At 41.9% G+C, this 19942-nt stretch overlaps 2 protein-coding genes across 3 annotated transcripts; one reads left to right on the top strand and one right to left on the bottom strand.

Annotated features, from left to right (window-relative positions):
* The first annotated feature begins 1144 nt into the window (after positions 1–1144).
* On the top strand, positions 1145–15659 carry tapbpl (TAP binding protein like). Of its 2 annotated transcripts, none has more exons than XM_065270125.2 (9): positions 1145–1358; positions 1751–1963; positions 2053–2322; positions 2481–2681; positions 2781–2948; positions 11630–11733; positions 11838–12066; positions 12269–12337; positions 12456–15659. In XM_065270125.2, exons 1-9 carry the CDS (start codon positions 1310–1312, stop codon positions 12461–12463), a joined length of 1311 nt encoding a protein of 436 aa, XP_065126197.1. In that variant the 5' UTR covers positions 1145–1309; the 3' UTR covers positions 12464–15659. The 2 variants fall into 2 exon arrangements, with proteins under 2 accessions (XP_065126197.1, XP_065126196.1); XM_065270124.2 differs by having other exon boundaries at positions 12269–12343.
* Positions 12706–19828, bottom strand: vamp1b (vesicle associated membrane protein 1b). The gene is made up of 5 exons (XM_065270126.2): positions 19640–19828; positions 18900–19029; positions 17939–18097; positions 17349–17400; positions 12706–15659 (listed from the first exon to the last, which is right to left on the bottom strand). Coding segments are annotated over exons 1-5 (360 nt in total). The 5' UTR covers positions 19642–19828; the 3' UTR covers positions 12706–15642.
* Between the last annotated feature and the right edge of the window lie 114 nt (positions 19829–19942).

The following is a 19942-nucleotide window of genomic DNA, read 5'->3' as shown; positions in this document are numbered from 1 at the left end:
TTAAAGGGACACTTCACCCATTTGCATAAAGCTTTGTATAGTTAGAACCCCAGTCATGTTTTTGAATGGTCATGCATCATTTCCTCAGTTGCCGCTGAGACAGGAGAAATACAGATTTCAGTGTTGCACATCCTTTTTTCAATGATGTAAAAATCATCATTTTGCATCATTGAAAGAAGGAAGTGCAATATTGAGGGGGTGAGACTACAAACACCCCATTTCTCAGTCAAATAGGCACCTAATTGTAAATGTATGTTACATTTCGACTACAAATATGACACACTTTCAAAAAAGATTAATGTTTATATGGGTGAAATGCTCCTTTAATGGATTTTCAGAATTCAGTTAAAACTTCTAAGACCTGTTATGGCATTGTACCTCCATATTTAGCTGAGTTAGTGCATGTCCCTGTTCAGACTCTTAGATCTAGCATGGTGCCTGAGTTTAAACCCAACGCTGTGTGTGGTATTATGGGCCTTAACTATGGAATAAGCTCCCCAAGATCTTCAGTGATCTTCAGTGTCCAGTTGCTGCAACTAGTCTTACAAGTTAGTCAATTATTTATTTTCTTTAAGATCGATCATAATTTTATAAGTCAGTTACATAGACTGGTCATATTTGAAACAGAAAAGTAAGACTGATTAGATCTAATTGCTATCTTAACTTAGCGAGTATGTTTATGCAACTGACCAAAGTTAAGTCTCAACTTAAAAAATTAACCTATTCACCTTGTTTTTTAAATTTCGTCTCCCATCTCTGCTCCTCTGCTTCACAATACTTGTTTGTTTGTTGGTTGTATGAGCATTTTTTTAAATGATTGATGTTAGTTATCTGATTGTATGTTATTTGTCAATTATCTGTGTGGCATCCTTGTTTTATATAAACAAAACATTTATTATATTATATTATATTATTATTATTATTATTAATAAATAAATAAAGTAAAGTATACTGCTGTGTTCTTATATGTAGGATACGATGATGCAGAATATACTAAGGGTGGTCTCTTCTCCATGTTCATTTTCAATAAGAAAAAATTTAATCAAATACCAGAATAACGAAACATTTGTTAAAAATTTTAAATGCAAGAGTAAAAAACTCACTCTTATTTTGAATCTTTCAATGAGGAAGAATTGTTTTAATCAAAAGTGAAAGTATTTCTCTTTGCGAATGAAAGACGGCGCTGGTTTTGACAGGTTTAGAGCTGTTTCATGGCTTTGAGTAAAATATATGCTCGCATTAATCTAAACATAGAAACCTTATAAGTGACATTAAGCCAATTTATTTGTTGTTAAGGTACAGCTCGGTGATGTTAAAAATCCTCGTTACCTCCACTTACATCCTGTCGTTGATATATGGTGAGTGTTAGATGTTAATTCGTGTCCTGTATGTTGATTTCAGTCGAGATGCTTGCATATTTTTGCACATATGTTTTATTAATGTATTATACAATACAATATCTACCTATTGTTTATTTATTTTTTTACGTAAAAATTGACGTATTGGTTTCGTTTTGTCTTTTGTTTGCTGCGATCGGGCGCCCCCTGCTGTCAAGTCAAGCCAAGTGTATTTATATAGCGTTAAATTTGAATTGATTTAAAGCAGCTCTACATGAAAGAAGAAGAGAATTAAGCACAGAAAATATAAATGAAATATACAGTATACAGAGTTGCTGTTTAAGTGAATGTATCGTGTGCTTTGATCTGGCGCCACCTGTTGTTCAAGTGAATGTATTGTCGTGTGTTGACAGGGCTGCACGGGGCTGATGTAGTTTTGTCCTGCTCTCTGATCGAGGAGGGGGGCGGGATGGGGGGCATGATGGGCGGGGCGATGTTTCAGCGCACTCCATCCACTCTCGTCTTCAGAGATCTTGTTGGAAACGATGGTTTGTCACCAGAGCTCGTGACCCCATATAACCCACCTGAAACACCCAGTGCTGATGATCTCATCTTTGAGTTGATGTGTAAGTGTTATCTATTTAGTGTGTATAATGAGTGTTTGCGGCCATAGTATGCATACTTTAACATCTCTACTGATTCCTCTCACCCACAGTGCCATCTATTCAGATTCCTGATGCAGATTCTCTTCTTCACAGCGATTGTAATGAACAGAATATAGCGTGTGAGATCAGTCGGTATGTTCCTCGCGGTGCTGATCCAGATTCTCTACCCGCTCATTTCATTGGCTCAGTTCAGCTGGAAGGGGCGGGTCTCAGTCTCACTCTGGTGCTACAAACCTCAAGCATCGAGACAGCAGATCCTCCACTAATGCAGAGTAAACTCAACCTGGCCCTTAGCACAACAGGAACATTACTGACGGAGGGTACATATATATGTATAACAATCTTGTGTTTGACCATATACAGTAGTGGAGCATTATGTGGACACCCCACATAATGTAACATTTGTAACATTTTTCTCTTTATCTTTTTAAAATCTGTTTCTGTCTTTCCCACTCGATCTCTTAACTACTCTGCCCAGTTGTATTTGTGGTGTTCTCGCGCGTACCATCCATCGTGGCTCCCATAGGAGGAGACGCACTGTTAGACTGTGGCTTTAGACAGAAAGATTCAACACCCGGGCAGGATGTGGCACTCGAGTGGCGTCTACAGCACAGAGGAAATGGGCGTAAAGTCCTTGATTTGAAAGCGAGAGAGATGGAGTCAGAAGTGGGATCAGATGGTAAGTGAAAAGTATAATAGTTTACAGGATGGGATTAGTAAATATACCCTTAATTATTTCTGTGAATATTAAACATCAGAGTATTTTTGTACATTGTAGTGTTGGTGGAGAGAGAGGATACGAGTGCAGAAGCAGATCTGCTGGTAAGGGACGGTAACGCATCCCTGTCTCTAAGGAGGTTAAAGGTCTCGGATGAAGGCACATACATCTGCACTGTTGGTTCTGGGGAGTTTCAGACGCAGCAGGTCGTCCAACTGCACATTACACGTGAGTCTCTTAAAATACACAGCAAAATATGTTCTTTGAACTTTTGTCTTACTTTCAAGTAGAAATATCTTTACTCTTTCCCCGCCATTGATTAGTTATCTCATCAATTAAGAGAAAACGCTTCCCTCCCAATGACAAGTTTTTACGGCAATCCATATTTCCGCTCTTATCCACTAGGTGCCGCTCTTACCCAGCTTATGAAACAGGAAAGCATCCACTAAGGCCTAAAACAGTTCAAACTCTGTGTATGTTTTGATCTTAGCTCTGAATCTGATCTTTAACAAAAGTCCGTTACAAAAAAAATTATCTCAGCTTTTTGCTCAAAATTTTGTGTTTTTGAAGAAACCTACCCATATTTGAGAGGTGATAAAAATAGAACAAATGAAGATACACTGTAAAAAAATTCCGTAAAAATTACAATGTTATTGCAGCTGGGTTGCCGGTAATTTACAGTAGATTTAAATTTATGTTATTTACTGGCAAGAGTTTGTTCAAAGTTAAATAAATTTTAAATATAAACAAGTCTTTATCTTTACAGAATAAAACTATACAATAACAGCCTCATGCAAAGCATTCTGGGAACCAGAAATCATCATCAACCTTTTTCTGTTTTTTGCTTCAGATTTTGTTTCCCAGAATGTTTTGCTTGATGCTGTTTTTTTTTAGTTTTACTCTGTAAAGACAAAGACTTGTAAATGTTTAATGTTTATTTAACTTTGAACAAAATGTTGCAAGTAAAAAACATAAATTTAAATCTACGGTAAGTTACCGGCAACCCAGCTGCAATTTCTACGGAATTTTTTTACAGTGGAGTTTGAAAGCATAGGGTTTTTTATTTGATTTATTGTATGTTTATATATTTAAAGAACAACATTTTCTTGAAGGCATTAAACTTTTGTGAAAATCATAAAAAATGCTGGCGCTGGCTGGAAAAAAATTAAAAGAGTTGAAATAGGAAAGAGTTAAAATTGGCGGAGAAAGAGTTAAAACAATTCTGAAAATAAAGTTATCAAAATCATGGGATGCTCTGCAGTAAAATGAGAATTTTTTGCAGAATTGGGCATGCCTCTATTTTATGGATAACTTTGTGGACAACTTATAAAAAATGATAATGCAGTCTTGGACCCGCAAATGGGTCTGCAGAGTTTACGGGGTTAATAGTTAAAATGAGACAAAAAATGGGTTAAGAAAAATAAACTAAAATCGGGAAATTGGTTTATACGGAGCCCCTAAGGGGACATGGAGCAAAAATTAAATAAAGTTTAGTTTCATGTGCTCACGTGAAAGTTTCATGGCTCACGCAAAACCTTCATGTGCAGAATTTTTTTTAAGTTTAGTTTCGCGTGCTCACGTGAAGCTATCGCGTGCTCACCTGAAACTATCGCGCGCGCACGTGAAAGCAAAAGTTTCACGTGCGCGTGCGATAGTTTCACGCGAAACTAAACTTAAAAAATAAACATCTGCACATGAAGGTTTTGCGTGAGCATGCGAAGGTTTTGCAATGTACCCCACTCAAGCTTACTATTTTAGGTAATTTTACTTATGTAAGTGCAAACATACGGAGCCCCTAAGGGGACATGGAGCAAATATTAAATAAAGTTTAGTTTCATGTGCTCACGCGAAACCTTCATGTGCAGAATTTTTTATAAAGTTTAGTTTTGCATGCTCACGTGAAGCTATCGCGCAAGCACGTGAAACTATCGCACATGAAAGTTTCACGTGAGCATATGAAACTAAACTTTAGATTTTTTTTACGCCAATGTCACCTTAGGGGCTCGGTACAAACAAGATTTTTTAATGTAGGCCCATACTGGGGGGTTATTCTATATAAAATATTCACATCCATAAATTATTTGAGGATTATCTATTCTACACTGAAAAAATCTCCGGTTAAACATGATTGAATTAAGTTTTCTTAAAATGATTTTTTTCTATGTAATTTAATTTTGTACACCAGCTCAACATGATTGAATCAAGTTTTCTTAAAATAAAAATAATATTAATTAATGAAATCAGAAAAAATCCAAAGTGCTCAAAAATAGCTGAAAAAAAAAATGTTTTTGTTTGGGAAAAATTAGTTAGGTGCTCTTTGGTGTAGGGTATACAAAACGTGAAAAAAAGGGGAATCCAAGGCACTCTTCATATATCAAAAGGTAAAAAGCCTTTATTTAAATATGGCTATAACATTAAAAACATATAACAGGGCAGTAACCCACGCGTAGCGGCACAGATAGCCTGAAGAAAGCCATATTTAAATAAAGGCTTTTTACCTTTTGATATATGAAGAGTGCCTTGGATTCCCCTTTTTTTCACGTAATATTAATTAATGTTAATTTCATTTTAAGAAAACCTAATTTGTCCAAAAGTTTTTTTTCAGTTTATGTCTACTTTGAAGATTCAAAACTTCCAGCATGCATGAATATGTACTTTTAAAACGTCTCGGTTACATATGTAACCCTCGTTCCCTGAAGGAAGGGAACGGAGACATCACGTCGTGACCGACGAATTGGGAACCGCTTCGCGGGTGACCTATCTGCTTCGAGAAACCTTTAAAACGCCAATGAACTTGGCATGCAGATAATTGCATCTGCCGGCGCCGCCCCGCCGCGCAGGTATTTAATGAGCGGCAGGTGCAGTTATCAAATCAGCTATTTTTTTTTTTGCTGAGAAAGCTGGACAGAAGGAAAGGGTCCGGCCGGTATCAGCAGTGGAACAGCAAACTGTGGCGACGGGACGTGACGTCTCCGTTCCCTTCCTTCAGGGAACGAGGGTTACATATGTAACCGAGACGTTCCCTTTCAGTCGGTCACTACGACGTCACGTCGTGACCGACGAATTGGGAATCCCTACCAAAGCGCCACTGAAGCTGACCCTTCCAGTGCCTGCGTAAACCCTCCGACTCTCCCTATTCAGGGAACGGAAATGGGGTTGAAGCAGAGGCCGGTCACTACTTGTTCCTTAACCCACGATAGTGACTAGGCGAACTGGGAAGCGAACTCGTCAGGCGGGACTAAGATCGCTGCGGAAAGAAAACCCTCTAGGGGTCTACCACTAAGGTGATGGATAAAAAAGACACGAGGTCTATAAAAAATACTCTCTCTTAGTACACTAGAGAGGCGTGGAATGAACTCCACTAAGGGAAACGTGGTAAATCAGAAGTTTCCACGGAATACTCACAAAGAAACCACTAGGGGGCGCATTGTGGACGCTAGCCTCACCCAGGTTCTTAAGGATACATCCAGTGAGAGGCTGGCAGCCGATGCTCCGCAACATCGGCCACCAAGCGGTGGAGGAGACAAAAAACAGTTTTTTGTAACGTTTTTGCCTTAACTGCCTTCCATAATGGTGCGGTCGTGCAGCACCGAAAAGAAAGGCACCAAGCCGACACAGGAGCCGTCCCTCGATGCTCTCACTGATCTGACGAGAGAACTCGAGAGGATACCGGCTCAACACGAACACTGTAAAATCTAGTGAACGTATTAGGTGTCGCCCAGCCAGCAGCTCTACAAATATCTGCAAGTGAGGAACCACGAGCCAAAGCCCAAGATGAAGCCACGCTTCTGGTTGAATGGGCTCTCAAACCAAAGGGGCAAGGAATGCCCTGTTTCTCATACGCCAGGGCGATTGTGTCTACAATCCAATGAGACATCCTCTGTTTAGTGACAGCTTTCCCTTTCTGCTGACCACCGTAGCAGACAAAGAGCTGTTCTGAGGTCCGAAAGCTTTGAGTACGATCCACATACACACGTAGTGCACGAACAGGACATAACAAAGCCATGGCTGGGTCTGCCTGCTCCAAAGGCAGCGCTTGTAAATTCACCACCTGATCTCTAAAGGGAGTGGTGGGAATTTTAGGCACGTAGCCCGGCCGGGGTCTCAGTGTAACGCTGGATTCAGCCGGCCCGAACTGAAGGCACGAATCGTTGACCGAAAATGCATGAAGATCCCCTATCCTTTTAATAGAAGCCAATGCGAGGAGCGTCAAAGTCTTCATAGTGAGAAACTTGACGCTCACCGTGAGCAGAGGCTCGAAAGGGCAGTGCTGAAGGGCTTTCAGCACCATGGACAAGTCCCACGGAGGAATAGAGGGAGGGCGTGAAGGATTCAGCCTCCGCGCACCTCTTAAAAACCTAATGACCAGATCGTGCTGACCTACAGATCTACCGTCTATGGGTGCGTGATGCGCGGATATTGCCGCGATATCTACTTTAATAGTAGATGGTGACAGCCTCTTCTCCAAGCGGTGCTGGAGATATGAAAGCACAATACTGATCGAGCATTCTCGGGGGTCCTCTCGTTGAGAGGTACACCACACAACAAAAAGGTTCCATTTCAGCGTATACGCCTGTCTCGTGGACGACGCTCGCGCTGCAGCTATGGTGTTAGATACCGCCTGGGGTAAATCACCTAGAACCTCCGCGCCCCGTCCAGAGACCACACATGGAGGTTCCACAGATCGGGACGGGGGTGCCATAATGTGCCCCCTTCTTGAGACAGAAGGTCCCTCTTCAGGGGAATCCTCCAGGGAGGGGCTGTCGCGAGGAGAGTGAGCTCTGGAAACCAACTCCTGGTGGCCCAATATGGAGCAACTAAAATAATTTTCTCCTCGTCCTCCCTGACTTTGCACAATGTTTGCGCAATGAGGCTCACTGGGGGAAATGCGTATTTGCGAAGACCTCTCGGCCAGCTGTGTGCCAATGCATCCACGCCGAGTGTTCCCTCGTTCAGTGAATAAAATAGGCGACAGTGGGTTGTTTCTGGAGATGCAAACAGATCTATCTGCGCTCTGCCGAAACGTCTCCAAATCAGCTGGACCGACTGAGGGTGGAGTCGCCACTCGCCGGGGCGCGCTGCTCGAGAAAGCGCGTCTGCCGCTGCGTTGAGCGACCCCGGGATGTGAATGGCACGAAGAGACCTCAGATTCTTCTGACTCCAAAAGAGGAGATGGCGGGCGAGGTGCGACATGTGACGAGAGCGCACTCCGCCTTGGCGATTGATATACGCAACAGTCGCAATGTTGTCTGTGCGAACTAATACATCTTTGCCTCTCAACTCGCTGCTGAAGCGGACGAGCGCAAGATATACAGCCCACAGTTCTCGGCAATTTATGTGCCAATGCAGCTGGGGTGATGTCCACACTCCTGAAGCTGCAAGCTCGCCGTACGTGGCTCCCCACCCCGTGTTGGAGGCATCTGTGCATACTATTGCATGTCTGGAGACCTGTCTCAGTGGCACCCCCGCCCTGAGAAACGCTGGGTCTGACCACGGGGTGAAAGTGAGACGGCATTTCGGTGTGATCGTGACACGGTGAAAGCCGGTGAGCCACGCTCTCCTCGGGACTCGGTCGTGAAGCCAATGCTGAAGCGGTCTCATATGTAGCAAACCGAGTGGTGTAACAGCTGCGGCTGCTGCCATATGCCCCAGGAGTTTCTGAAATTGTTTCAGAGGGACCGCAGTCCTGCCCGAAAATGTATTCAAGCAAGTCAGAATCGACTGAACGCGCGCCTCCGTGAGACGTGCTGTAAGATTGACCGAATCCAACTCCATGCCGAGAAAAGAGATCTTCTGTGTAGGACACAGTTTGCTCTTTTCTCGGTTGACCTGAAGACCGAGACGGGCGAGGTGTTTGAGCACCCGATCCAGATGGGTGCAAAGCATCTGACGCGACTGTGCTATAATAAGCCAATCGTCGAGGTATGCCAGGATGCGAACACCGCTCTCTCTGAGGGGCTTTAAAGCCCCCTCTGCGACTTTCGTGAAGACGCGGGGAGAGAGAGAGAGCCCGAACGGTAAGACTTTGTACTGGTATGCCTGACCCTCGAACGCAAAGCGGAGAAACGGCCTGTGTCGGGGAAGTATTGAGACATGAAAGTACGCGTCCTTCAGGTCGATGGCTGCAAACCAATCCTGTGGGCGAATGCATTGAAATATGTTCTTCTGCGTAAGCATTTTGAACGGCATCTTGTGAAGTGCTCGATTCAGAACGCGCAGATCCAGGATCGGTCGCAACCCGCCGCTTTTCTTGGGTACAATAAAGTAAGGGCTGTAAAACCCTGACCTCATCTCGGCTGGAGGAACCGGCTCGATCGCATCCTTCGCCAATAGGACGGCAATCTCTGCACGTAGTACGTGCGCATCGGCGGGTTTCACTAAAGTGAAACGAATGCTCGTAAATTTGGGAGGTCGCCGGGCGAATTGTATCGCATAGCCGAGACGGATCGTGCGTAAAAGCCAACGCGACGGGCTGGGAAGTTGCTGCCAAGCTTCCAGATACCGAACGAGGGGAATTAACGGCACGATCGTAGTACCCGCGGCGAGCGGAACAGGGGTGCTCGATGACGCGCTCTCTTGGGCTGCGTTGATATGTATATTGTGTAAATGAGCACTCACCAGACTCCGCTGATGGATGGCTGCGCGGAGAAGACTCTGATGAAGATGTCTCGGTGCGCTCGACACATCCGCTGGCGAAAGAGGAGAGGGAGGACGTAGGGTTATGAGCCCATCCGTCACCCCCGGCTGCCTCTGAAGACCTGGAGGAGGAAGAGGAATTCGCTCTTTTTGTGGTTTTGTGGGTGCCGGCGGAACGGAAATTAAAGAAAACCAAGGATTCCCCACCCGGTCCTCCTCCGGGGGGGGGAGTGGTGCGTTCACCATCTCCCGAAGAGCGATCCCCTCCACCTCCAGGTCGCCCGTCTCAGGGCCGCTTGGATTTACGCTTTCCACCAGGCTTAGCGGGCTGAGAGGGCGGGGCGGGCTGCTGACGGCCGGTTCCTCGCTTCCTAGGAGGGCCCCGATGAGGAACGGAGGCGGCCGCCGCTGCAGGACGCCCTCGGCGAGGGGCAGACTGAGGTGCCGACGTCGACGGGGCAGGTGTTGGTCTCTTCCGACGCGGCATGATGTTGGCAAGGGCCTCAGTCTGCTTCTGGGTGGCTGAGACTTGTTGTGCGAAGTCTTCAACTGCCTCGCCGAACAGGCCGGTCTGGGACACCGGAGCATTCAAGAGCCGGGTTTTATCAGCGTCTCTCATGTCCGCCAGACACAGCCAGAGGTGGCGCTCCTGGACCACCAAAGTGGACATAGCACGACCGACGGCCTGTGCGGTGGTCTTAGTCGCACGTAGCGCCAGATCCGTAGCCGCACGTAGGTCTTTAAAGACCGCCGAATCGTGACCTCCCTCGTGCAGGTCCTTCAGAGCCTTAGCCTGATGAACCTGCAACAAAGCCATGGCATGTATGGCTGAGGCTGCCTCCCCACAAGCCCGGTATGCAGACTCCGTCAGAGCTGACGAATGTCTGCAGGCCTGTGAGGTAAGGGTAGGACGGTCCTTCCAGTAGGAAACGCCGGCAGGACACAACTGCATCGCTACCGAACGCTCCACTGTCGGGATACCGGCATACCCTTTAGCAGCCCCGCCATCGAGGGAGGTGAGGGGTGATGGCTGATGCGGCCGGTTCCGGGAGGAAAACGGGGTTTTCCACGACCGAGTCAGCTCATCATGCACCTCGGGAAAGAAAGGTACTGGAGGGGAAGACTGTGAAGCCCGTGCAGCCCCAAAGTACCAATCATCTAGGCGGGACGGTACGGGAGGGGGAGGAGCTCTCCACTCCAACCCGACCGTCTCCGCAGCCAGAGCGAGCATGGCAGTCATCTCCGGATCGAGATCGGGAACCGCAACCCTTCCAGAAGGAGGGAGAGGATCCGGATCAACGTCCGAAAATGACGGCCCCCCCTCCGATGCTACGATAGATACCGAATCCTCGGGAGGCCCGGCAGAGGTAGAAAGCGACGCAGAACGCGCGCTCTCCGTCTCCATCGGGTCCTCAGATGGTTGCGGATCCGGTGGCTGAGGGCTGCTGGACGGACCAGCTCGCCGATTCAGCACCGTGAGGCGGAGGTCGTCTCTCCGTAGCTTCACAGCCGCCTTCTTAGGGGCGATCAGCAACGGAGGGCGGCGCTCCCGGAGAAACGCCACACGACCCCGCAGATCCGCAAGAGTCAGGCTCTCGCAAGCGGAGCATGTCCCTCCCACGAAAGCCGCCTCAGCGTGCTGGAGACCCAAACACGAGAGACAGCGATCGTGTCCATCACGAGGAATCATGTATTTATCGCATCCAGGAGTCGAACACGGACGAAAAGACATCTTTAAAAAGACGCTTAACGCCCGTGAGCAGTGAACGGCTGTCTTTAAAAAGACGCAAGTTCAACTGCAGCTCTTTTAGGGGAAATCACTCTTTTAGCTGTGTAGTTGATGAAGCACACAGGGAGGAGAACGCACACACTCAACTTAAAAAATGTGAAAGAGATCACAAAAAAAAAGATAAGAGGTGGAAACACTCGCGAGCCCCGCTGTGGTGCCTTCGCCCAACCAACTAGCACGCCGAGATCTATTCCAGAAGAGCAGCTTCTCGTGAGCAGTGTCACTGCCAGCTTTCGAAGCTAAAAAAGCTGATTTGATAACTGCACCTGCCGCTCATTAAATACCTGCGCGGCGGGGCGGCGCCGGCAGATGCAATTATCTGCATGCCAAGTTCATTGGCGTTTTAAAGGTTTCTCGAAGCAGATAGGTCACCCGCGAAGCGGTTCCCAATTCGTCGGTCACGACGTGACGTCGTAGTGACCGACTGAAAGGGAACCAAGGAGCATAGTGAACATATCAATATTTGTTTCTTTTTCACACTCAGAGCCCCCTCACGTTACTCTTTCAGAAGAGAAACTAAAATTTCAAGACAATTCACCCAAAAAACTCGGCTGTGAATGTCAGCGTTATTATCCTCTGGATGTGACGGTCAGCATACCACCATAACAACACTACAAGATTACTTAAGATAATCTCAAATTGTTATAAACTTGTTATCAAACAGTTAATTTTGGTGACCTGTGCTCCTGTAGGTGGAGTGGTTATCCCAGCGTCCCTCTGACGAAGAGCCCGTATCTTTCACAAAAGAATCCTCTCTCTCCAGCCATCGACAGCATAGCGATGGGACATATTCACTCTCATCTTATCTCACCCTACGACCTGATGAACACCCGCCAGACACTGTTGTCACCTGCAGGGTCTTTCACTCCACCTCAGACATACCCACTGAAGTCACACTGACTGTGGAGAAACCCGAACCAGGTGAGAGACACTTTTAGGATCATGTTATCTGTGATTATGTCTATGCATTAATGAAAACTATGCATATACAAAGTGTATATGTGGTAGAATAATATGCATTAAAATAATAAACCTACATTTATATACTTACTTCTAAACATGCATTTAATATGTGAAATTTCTTAGCATTACTGTTAATTTTTCCACTACTTCCATTCAACAGAAATGGCGTTTTGGACGATTGTATTAATGTTAGTGATATCGGTGGTGTTTTTGTATCAAGCTTTCAAAGGTACAGGTAAGTGTTTTTATATTATTCATATATATTTTAACTAGCAGGCATACAAGAGTATATGGAGTTAAATGTTCATGACATCTGTTTTGTATTGCAAATGGTTTTGTCTTTTCAGAGAGCTGAGCGTTAATTTTGGAAGAAGGTTGGACAGGGGTCATATTTTGCCTACTTATCTCATCAGCAGTCTTCAAATGGGTGTAAATTTTTAATGTATTCAATCACTGCACATTTGTTCAAAGGAAGTCAAGAAAAGATTTATCACGTAACTTATTCTATACATTTAAAATACGTTCCCAATTTTGTTGTATTTGATGTTTTAATTGGTTAAGTGTTCCTTTTTTTAATAAAAACACAAACAGACAAAAATACGTTGATGGTTTTATTGGCATCTGTTAAAGTGTCAGAGGCATGCTTTTTATTCCTTTTAAAATCTGAGATTTGTGTCAGAACTTCAAGAGACAGAATTACTTTGTCATGGTATATGCATCATTCATTCACATATATAGACTTTCACATTATTTTTAGTATGTCTCATTTGAGCTTACAAGAGAAAAAAAATAGACATCTACAATCAAAATATGAAATAATATATAAAAACAAAATATAATAAAGTGAACAGATACAGGAATGTAAAACCAACAGTTGTCAATTACATGGCAGTATAGATTATTAGCACGCACTGCAATGATTATACATTTCTGAGTAGATTCGGTACATTTCAGTACATCATGGCAGGCTGACAGCATCTTGTGCCCAGATGAATATTTTCCACAAAACAGGAAAATGAGGTTTGTGTTGTAAATCAGGTAGTTACAGTAATAGAAGTTTTAACAATACAAAATAAATCAAGTCTAATAGTGGGAATAATCTGCTATGAAAGTCAAAAAACAGCAGTTTCCCTCTAAAAGTCTCCCTGTAGTCGAGTATTTTATCACTTAAAATTCGTCCTTGAGCATTATAATAGCATATGTAAAAGTTTTCCTGTCATAGTAATTCCTTTATGCTTTAAAACAGCTTAAATGTAACTCTATACTCTTGCCTCATTTGGTATACACGGATCTATAAATATGCTAAGAAGTCTCCGCGGCCTCCACTCTTGCAGCTCTGACCATTTCAGACACAAAACTGCTAAGTCCGGTTTCACACAAGCATACATGAAATCATTGGCGATGTTTAAGGGACAATCCACTTTTTTTGAAAATATGCTAATTTTTCAGCTCCCCTAGAGTTAAATATTTGATTTTTACAGTTTCCATTCAGCTGATCTCTTGGGTCTGGCTGTACCACTTTTAGCATAGCTTAGCATAAACCATTAGCATTGCAGTAAAAAATAACCAAAGAGTTTCAATATTTTTCCTATTTAAAACTTGACTCTTCTGTAGTATTGTGTACTAAGATCGACGAAAAATAGTGATATTAGTAGTGATATTACACAGCGCCTGAAAATAGTCCCCTGCTACTGAAAGTAACCAAAGGGACTATTTTCAGGCAGTGCGTAATATTATTGCGCCTGCTGCAGCCATGTTACAGCAGCAAAGTCCTTGATTATTACGCGAAAATAAGAGTATAGTTCCTAACCATATCTGCCTAGAAAATCACAACTTTCAGATTCAATGGATCATGCTAAGCTATGCTAAAGTGGTACCGCCAGACCCAGAGATCAGCTGAATGGATTCCAAAACTGTAAAAATCAAATCTCTAGGGGAGCTGGAAAATGAGCATATTTTTTAAAAAAAGTAGAGTGTCCCTTTAACAGGTTTGAGCATCACAGAAACAGGTGAAGCAGCTGTACTGCAATCGTTCCAGCGGTGAGCCTATGCGGCATCTATATATATATATATATAATATCTATGGCTTGAACTACTGATCTACACTTTCAACTGTGTTGATGTGATTGGTCACATGTTTGTGACGTAGGAAATCAAGGTGATTTCAAAGCTCAAATTTTATGGAGAAAATACTAAGCAATGGGGCTGAATGATGAATTTGTACATGGCTTGCCTTAAAGGATATTAAAAACACCATGTAGACATAAAACCAACAATACAAACATGATTTTCACCACAGGGGGCGTAAAAAGGCCCTTAAAGGGGACATTTCACAAGACTTTTAAGTTGTTAAAGAAATCTTTGGTGTCCCCAGAGTACATATGTGAAGGTTTAGCTCAAAATAACACACAGATAATTTATAATAATATGTTAAAATTGCCACCGTGTAGGGCAATTTTTTGTGTCTGTGCTTTTAAATGCAAATGTCTGCACTAAATGGCAGTGCCGTGGTTGGATAGTGCAGATTAGGGGCGGTATTATCCCCTTTTGACATCACAAGGGGAGAAAAATTTGAATGACCTTGATCTTTTTTCATTTTCTAGGTTGATAAAAGCATGGGTGACCCGATTATAGCACTTAAACATGAAAAAAGTCAGATTTTCATGATATGTCCCCTTAAAAGGTTTTTTCAGTGATGCCATTGAAGAAACATTTTCCTCAAAGAACCATTCAGTGAAAACCTTCATTCATACATTTTAATATCTGAAAAAAAAAATTTACTACTAAGAAGCTTTCATGCCACGGAAGGTTCTGCAGAGGTCCTAATGAAACCATTCGGACAAAAATGATTCTTCTACGGCATTTATTTTAAAAGTGTAACCTCCAACACCTTGTAGGGTTTAATGTATTTTTTCCTGCCAATACTGAATAAATAAAAATGAAAATTATAACTTTCTACTCTTGATAAAAATTCAAAAAAATATATAAGTACATCTCAATACTTCTTGTGCTATGCAGAAAAGCTACCAACCTAATCTGTATCATCAGTACACATAAAGGTTCTGAACAAAATAGATGACTGATAGCTCATGGTACTGGCTAATGGCAATAGCAGTAGTAAGAATAGCATAGGGTTATATTTGATAATGTATGTATCAATTTACAAATTCTCTGACTTAGCCTGAGTTAATCTCTCGCTTTCTTTCTCTCTCTCTTTCTCTCTCTCTCTCTCTCTCTCTCTCTCTCTCTCTCTCTCTCTCTCTCTCTCTCTCTCTCTCTCTATCTTCTGCCTGAGTGCAGTCGTGTATGTCTTTGTGTCTGCATAAGGTTTGAAAAGTGCAGTTTATTCAGAAAGAGAAAGAAGGAAAGAGAAAGATTGTAAGAGAATTGATGCATGTGATATGTATAGGTAAAATGAGTTTTGATATCTACATACTAAGGTCACACCAAAGTGTGAGACGACTGACATCTTGAGTAGAGAAGGATCAGGAAAAGGGGTGGAGCTCATTTCTCATACTCATCATGTGAATCAGCTCAGGAGAAGAAATACACTGGAAATGAGAGAATGGTGAGAAGAAAAAAAATGATTAGGTTTTAGTAGTGATTATAATTTCATGCACAACAGATCACATTAGGTGCCGGGTTCTGAGCCAAATCTCAAATTCCCTGACTTTTCCCTCACTTCCACTGACTAAAAAGGTTAATTTTCATAACCAATTTGTGAGATGCCGTAAGCCTGATAATGTAGTGTGAGTTTATAAAACATTTAGCTTAAAGGTGCCATAGAATGAAAAACTGTATTTACCTAAGCATAGATAAATAATAAGAGCTCTGTACAGGCAAAAACATAAGGTCTAAGAGAGCTACTGAAAGGAGCTGCTCTGTGAAACAGGCAATCAGAGCAGAGCTCAATATTATTATTCATGACCCTTTTAACTCTTTCCCCGCCATTGACGATATATCTCGTCAATTAAGAGAAAATGCTTCCCCGCCAATGACGAGATTTTCCGTCTTTCCGCAATACCGCTATTATCCACCAGGTGGCGCCCTTCCGCAACTTTTTAAAACCGGAAGTATTGCCCTATGGCAAGCTGCTGCATGTCCGTGTCTGTTTTAAAGATCGCTCTGAATGGGATCTCTATGAAAAGTCTGTCACAAAAATGGAATTATTTTTACTTTTTGCTCAAAATATGGTGTTTTTGCAAAAACCTACCCATATTCAAAAGCTGATTGCAAAAGAACCACTAAAGGTAGGATGAAACAGTTTTTTTTTGTTTGAAAGCAGAGGGTCTGTTCTTTCATTTGGCATATTGTATGTTTATTTATTTAAAGAAGAAAATTTTCTGGAAGGCATTAAACTTTGGTGAAAATCATGAAAAACGCTTCATTCAAAAGACAAATCTATGTAGATATCAGAGAACATTTAAACATATTTTTCAGTGCATTCTTTGGCACCTTTAAATGCATGAAATGAATAAACAATGTCAATAAACAGCTGTTTAGATTGAAATCAGTGGAGGCTTGGACCCGGAACCGGCATTCCTTACGTCACAACTTAACATGTGGATTACATTTTGAGAAATGCAAACTAAAATTTAAAGCAACAAACAAAATCCTTAATATTCCATGACATAAAACAAGAAAATATTCCAGACATTATATTTAATGTCTGGAATAGACCTTTTAAATTCCATGATATTTTAGAAATTCCATGACCCGTGGGAACCCTGTACGTGTAAGTTAAGTGGAAATATATCCCATAATGCACTGCTATGCAAAACTACTTCACAGTAAGTGTAATGAATTATTAAGCTTATGTTATAAAGCTCCAGTCTTTTAGTACTAAACCCACAAAGCCTTTAGTATGTAACAGCAACAGCACTGAAATGTAGGCTGTCCCTTGTTTACAGAGGATGAACACATATCATATGTATCGGTTCCAACAAAAGTGCTTATACAGTTTACACTACAGAAGTGAAATAAACACTTAATAAATCATTGAAAACATCTAAAATATTTTTATATCATATAAAATAAAAATATTTATAGAAATGATATGCACTATTGATTCATTTGTTCTATTTTTAGCCTAACTGTGTTGATTTATAATACATGGGCTAATTTAACAATAATACCCTCCTAACACTTACTATCCTAAACAAGAGGTGTCTGAAAATAATGTGCTGTGTATAAAACTCCACATGCTTCAAATGAGCTCTCTAATCTAGTCAAAAACTCACAGAAAATGATTCCAATGAAGAGGACTCCAATCACACCCATTATGATCATCATCTGAAAGACAGAAAACAACCATTTATACTTTAATCCCCTCAATCACTTTATATCGAACAATAAAATTCATGAATACTCAAAAGTTTGACATATAATGATTTAATAATATATAATAATAGCGCCATGGTAAAACACATGCTGCATATTTTCATCCAGGATACAAAAAACGATGTTTCCCGGCATCCTTTCATTTGTTCATCATTACTAAGACTCTCTGGCTCAAATTTACACAAATGAACACCAGAAGCAGCTACAGAAGAACTAAACCGCTGAGCGTATCATTTAGTTATGAGGAAGCACTGACCTATTTACTCATGAATGTTATGTCATTCTCCTTTGTATCATTCATATTACATAGATAGCACTTATCATTTTATTTTATTTGATGTGTGTTAATCTTACTGTATCGCACTTTCGCTGAATCCCAGGCTGTGATTTACTGCAGTAAATACCTATTAATTATTAATTGAATATTAAATGAATATTATGTATGACGGCTGAGCTCGGCCTTTCATCTTCCGCTTTCAAAAAGTCTCACCTTGCAGTTTTTCCACCAGTATTTGTTCTTCAGTTTAGCAGCACAGCTTTCGAACTGAGAAGCCCCGGCCTGCAGAGCATCCGCCCGGTCGTCCAGTTCTGAAAGCTTTTGATCTCTCTCCAGAACTTTATCCACATTTACACGCATGATGTCCACCACCTAGAAGATAGATAAACATACGTGTCCAAAAAAATGTTTCACATGGCTGAGATGAGAATGAAGATGCACACAGCTATTTGAGGTATAGGTATTTATATTGTTTATTATTATAATTTATTAGGTAAGTATTGACTTAATTATAGTCTTATTGTTAGAGGATCGGTCCACACCCCAAAAACCTTTAAAGGGGACATTTCACAAGCCTTTTAATAAGTCTTTAATGTCTCCAGAGTACATATGTGAAGTTCTATAACTAAATATCATATAGATAAATTATTACAGCATGTTTAAATTCCCACTTTGAAGGTGTAGGAGCAAAAATGTGCGGTTTTTGGGTGTGTCCTTTTAAATGCAAATGAGCTGATCTCTGCACTAAATGCCAGTGCCGTGGTTGGATAGTGCAGATTAAGTAGCCAGTATTATCCCCTTCTGACATCACAGGGGAGCCAAATTTCAATGAGCTATTTTTTACACATGCTTGCAGAGAATGGTTTACCAAAACTAAGTTACTTGATCTTTTTCACATTTTCTAGGTTGATAGCAGCACTGGGGACCCAGTGATAGCACTTAAACATGAATATGTCCGCTTTAAAATGACAAATTTAAGCTTTATTTAATTACTCTTGAGTTGTAGTCATTTATAAATTTTGCAGACGCTTTTATTTTTTTATCAGCGTTTTGTGTTTTCCCTTGAAATTAAACCCATGACCTTTGTAATGCTAAAACAATGCTCCTACAACTGAGGTATAGGAACTTCTGCTTATTGCTTTTATCGCACATAGACATTCAAACACACTCTCACCTCATCCACTTGTGCTTGTGTCTGCTGTAGTCGGCGGTTGCTGGTGGTGTTTGGAGGGGGAGCAGGAGGACCCGCTGGTGCCCCATCTCCTCCAGGGCCACCGGCTGGATTAGCATTATTAGCAGCAGACCTGAACATCCAAAGAGATCCATGACACCATAGAGGATTTATAAAAGCATTCTCTCATAAGATTGAAAGAAATTTACAGACACAGAGGCACCAAAACTAAATTTGCTCAATGGTGCACAAGTTCTGTATGCCTTCCTAAAGATTTGAGATAGTCCAGTAGATAATGCTTGACCCATTTTATTGCATTTAAAGCCAGAGCCTAAAATTGTAATAATTTGTTGATGCTTAGGTCTTAAATAGTGGATGATTGAATTTTCAATAGATGATACATGAAATGATAAGAAAACCTTTTTATGCATTTATTAAAAATTGACAACTATTTAATAATCTATTGACAAAAAATTACTGACTCTGGAATTTATATAGGCCAAGCACAGAGCATGCAGACAACCTCAATACAACCGATATATATTTTTACAAATCATTTAGTCGTGACAAGCTCAGCTATTATTACTGATGCTACTGTAGACCCCAGTTTTGTTTCAGATGATCTAAAACACATCCATACAAATATAAGACAAGGCTGGCAAAGTTATTATTATATTATTATATGTGTAAACAACCCCGAGTTTAAATTATGAATGGTAGCGAATAGTGATGACAATACTCACATTCTCTATGCAGCTGTTTCAGAAAGCCTCGCTGAAGGAATGAAGTCGATAGCCAAAAAATATGATTGAAAATATCGACGAGTGTAATCAACAAAAGACTGAGACTGAAGGTTGAAGAGGGGAATCAACCGACTGGTGATGATGCTGATGATGCAGAATTTCCAGAGCGCGTGCTGCAGATGCGCGCGTTGGAGAGAGAGAGAGAGAGAGAGAGAGAGAGAGAGAGAGAGAGAGAGAGAGAGAGAGAGAGAGAGGGAGACGCGTGATCGGTACGAGCGCATATATTCCGTTTAAAACACCGAG

The sequence above is a fragment of the Paramisgurnus dabryanus genome, chromosome 13 (assembly GCF_030506205.2).
Source record: "Paramisgurnus dabryanus chromosome 13, PD_genome_1.1, whole genome shotgun sequence".
In the NCBI taxonomy this organism is placed as follows: Eukaryota; Metazoa; Chordata; class Actinopteri; order Cypriniformes; family Cobitidae; genus Paramisgurnus; species Paramisgurnus dabryanus.
Note: the sequence above shows the minus strand (reverse complement) of the source record. Positions and strands in the feature narration are given on the sequence as shown.

Excerpts from the sequence above, each read along its gene's own strand:
- tapbpl (XM_065270124.2), top strand. The coding sequence starts at position 1,310 with ATGTTAAAAATCCTCGTTACCTCCACTTACATCCTGTCGTTGATATAT. Across the intron at positions 1,964-2,052 it reads TCTCATCTTTGAGTTGATGT|TGCCATCTATTCAGATTCCT; the intron begins GTAAGTGTTATC and ends TCTCACCCACAG. Across the intron at positions 2,949-11,629 it reads CGTCCAACTGCACATTACAC|AGCCCCCTCACGTTACTCTT; the intron begins GTGAGTCTCTTA and ends TTTCACACTCAG.
- vamp1b (XM_065270126.2), bottom strand. Across the intron at positions 18,098-18,899 it reads CACAAGCACAAGTGGATGAG|GTGGTGGACATCATGCGTGT; the intron begins GTGAGAGTGTGT and ends TCTATCTTCTAG. Across the intron at positions 17,401-17,938 it reads ACTGGTGGAAAAACTGCAAG|ATGATGATCATAATGGGTGT; the intron begins GTGAGACTTTTT and ends TCTGTCTTTCAG.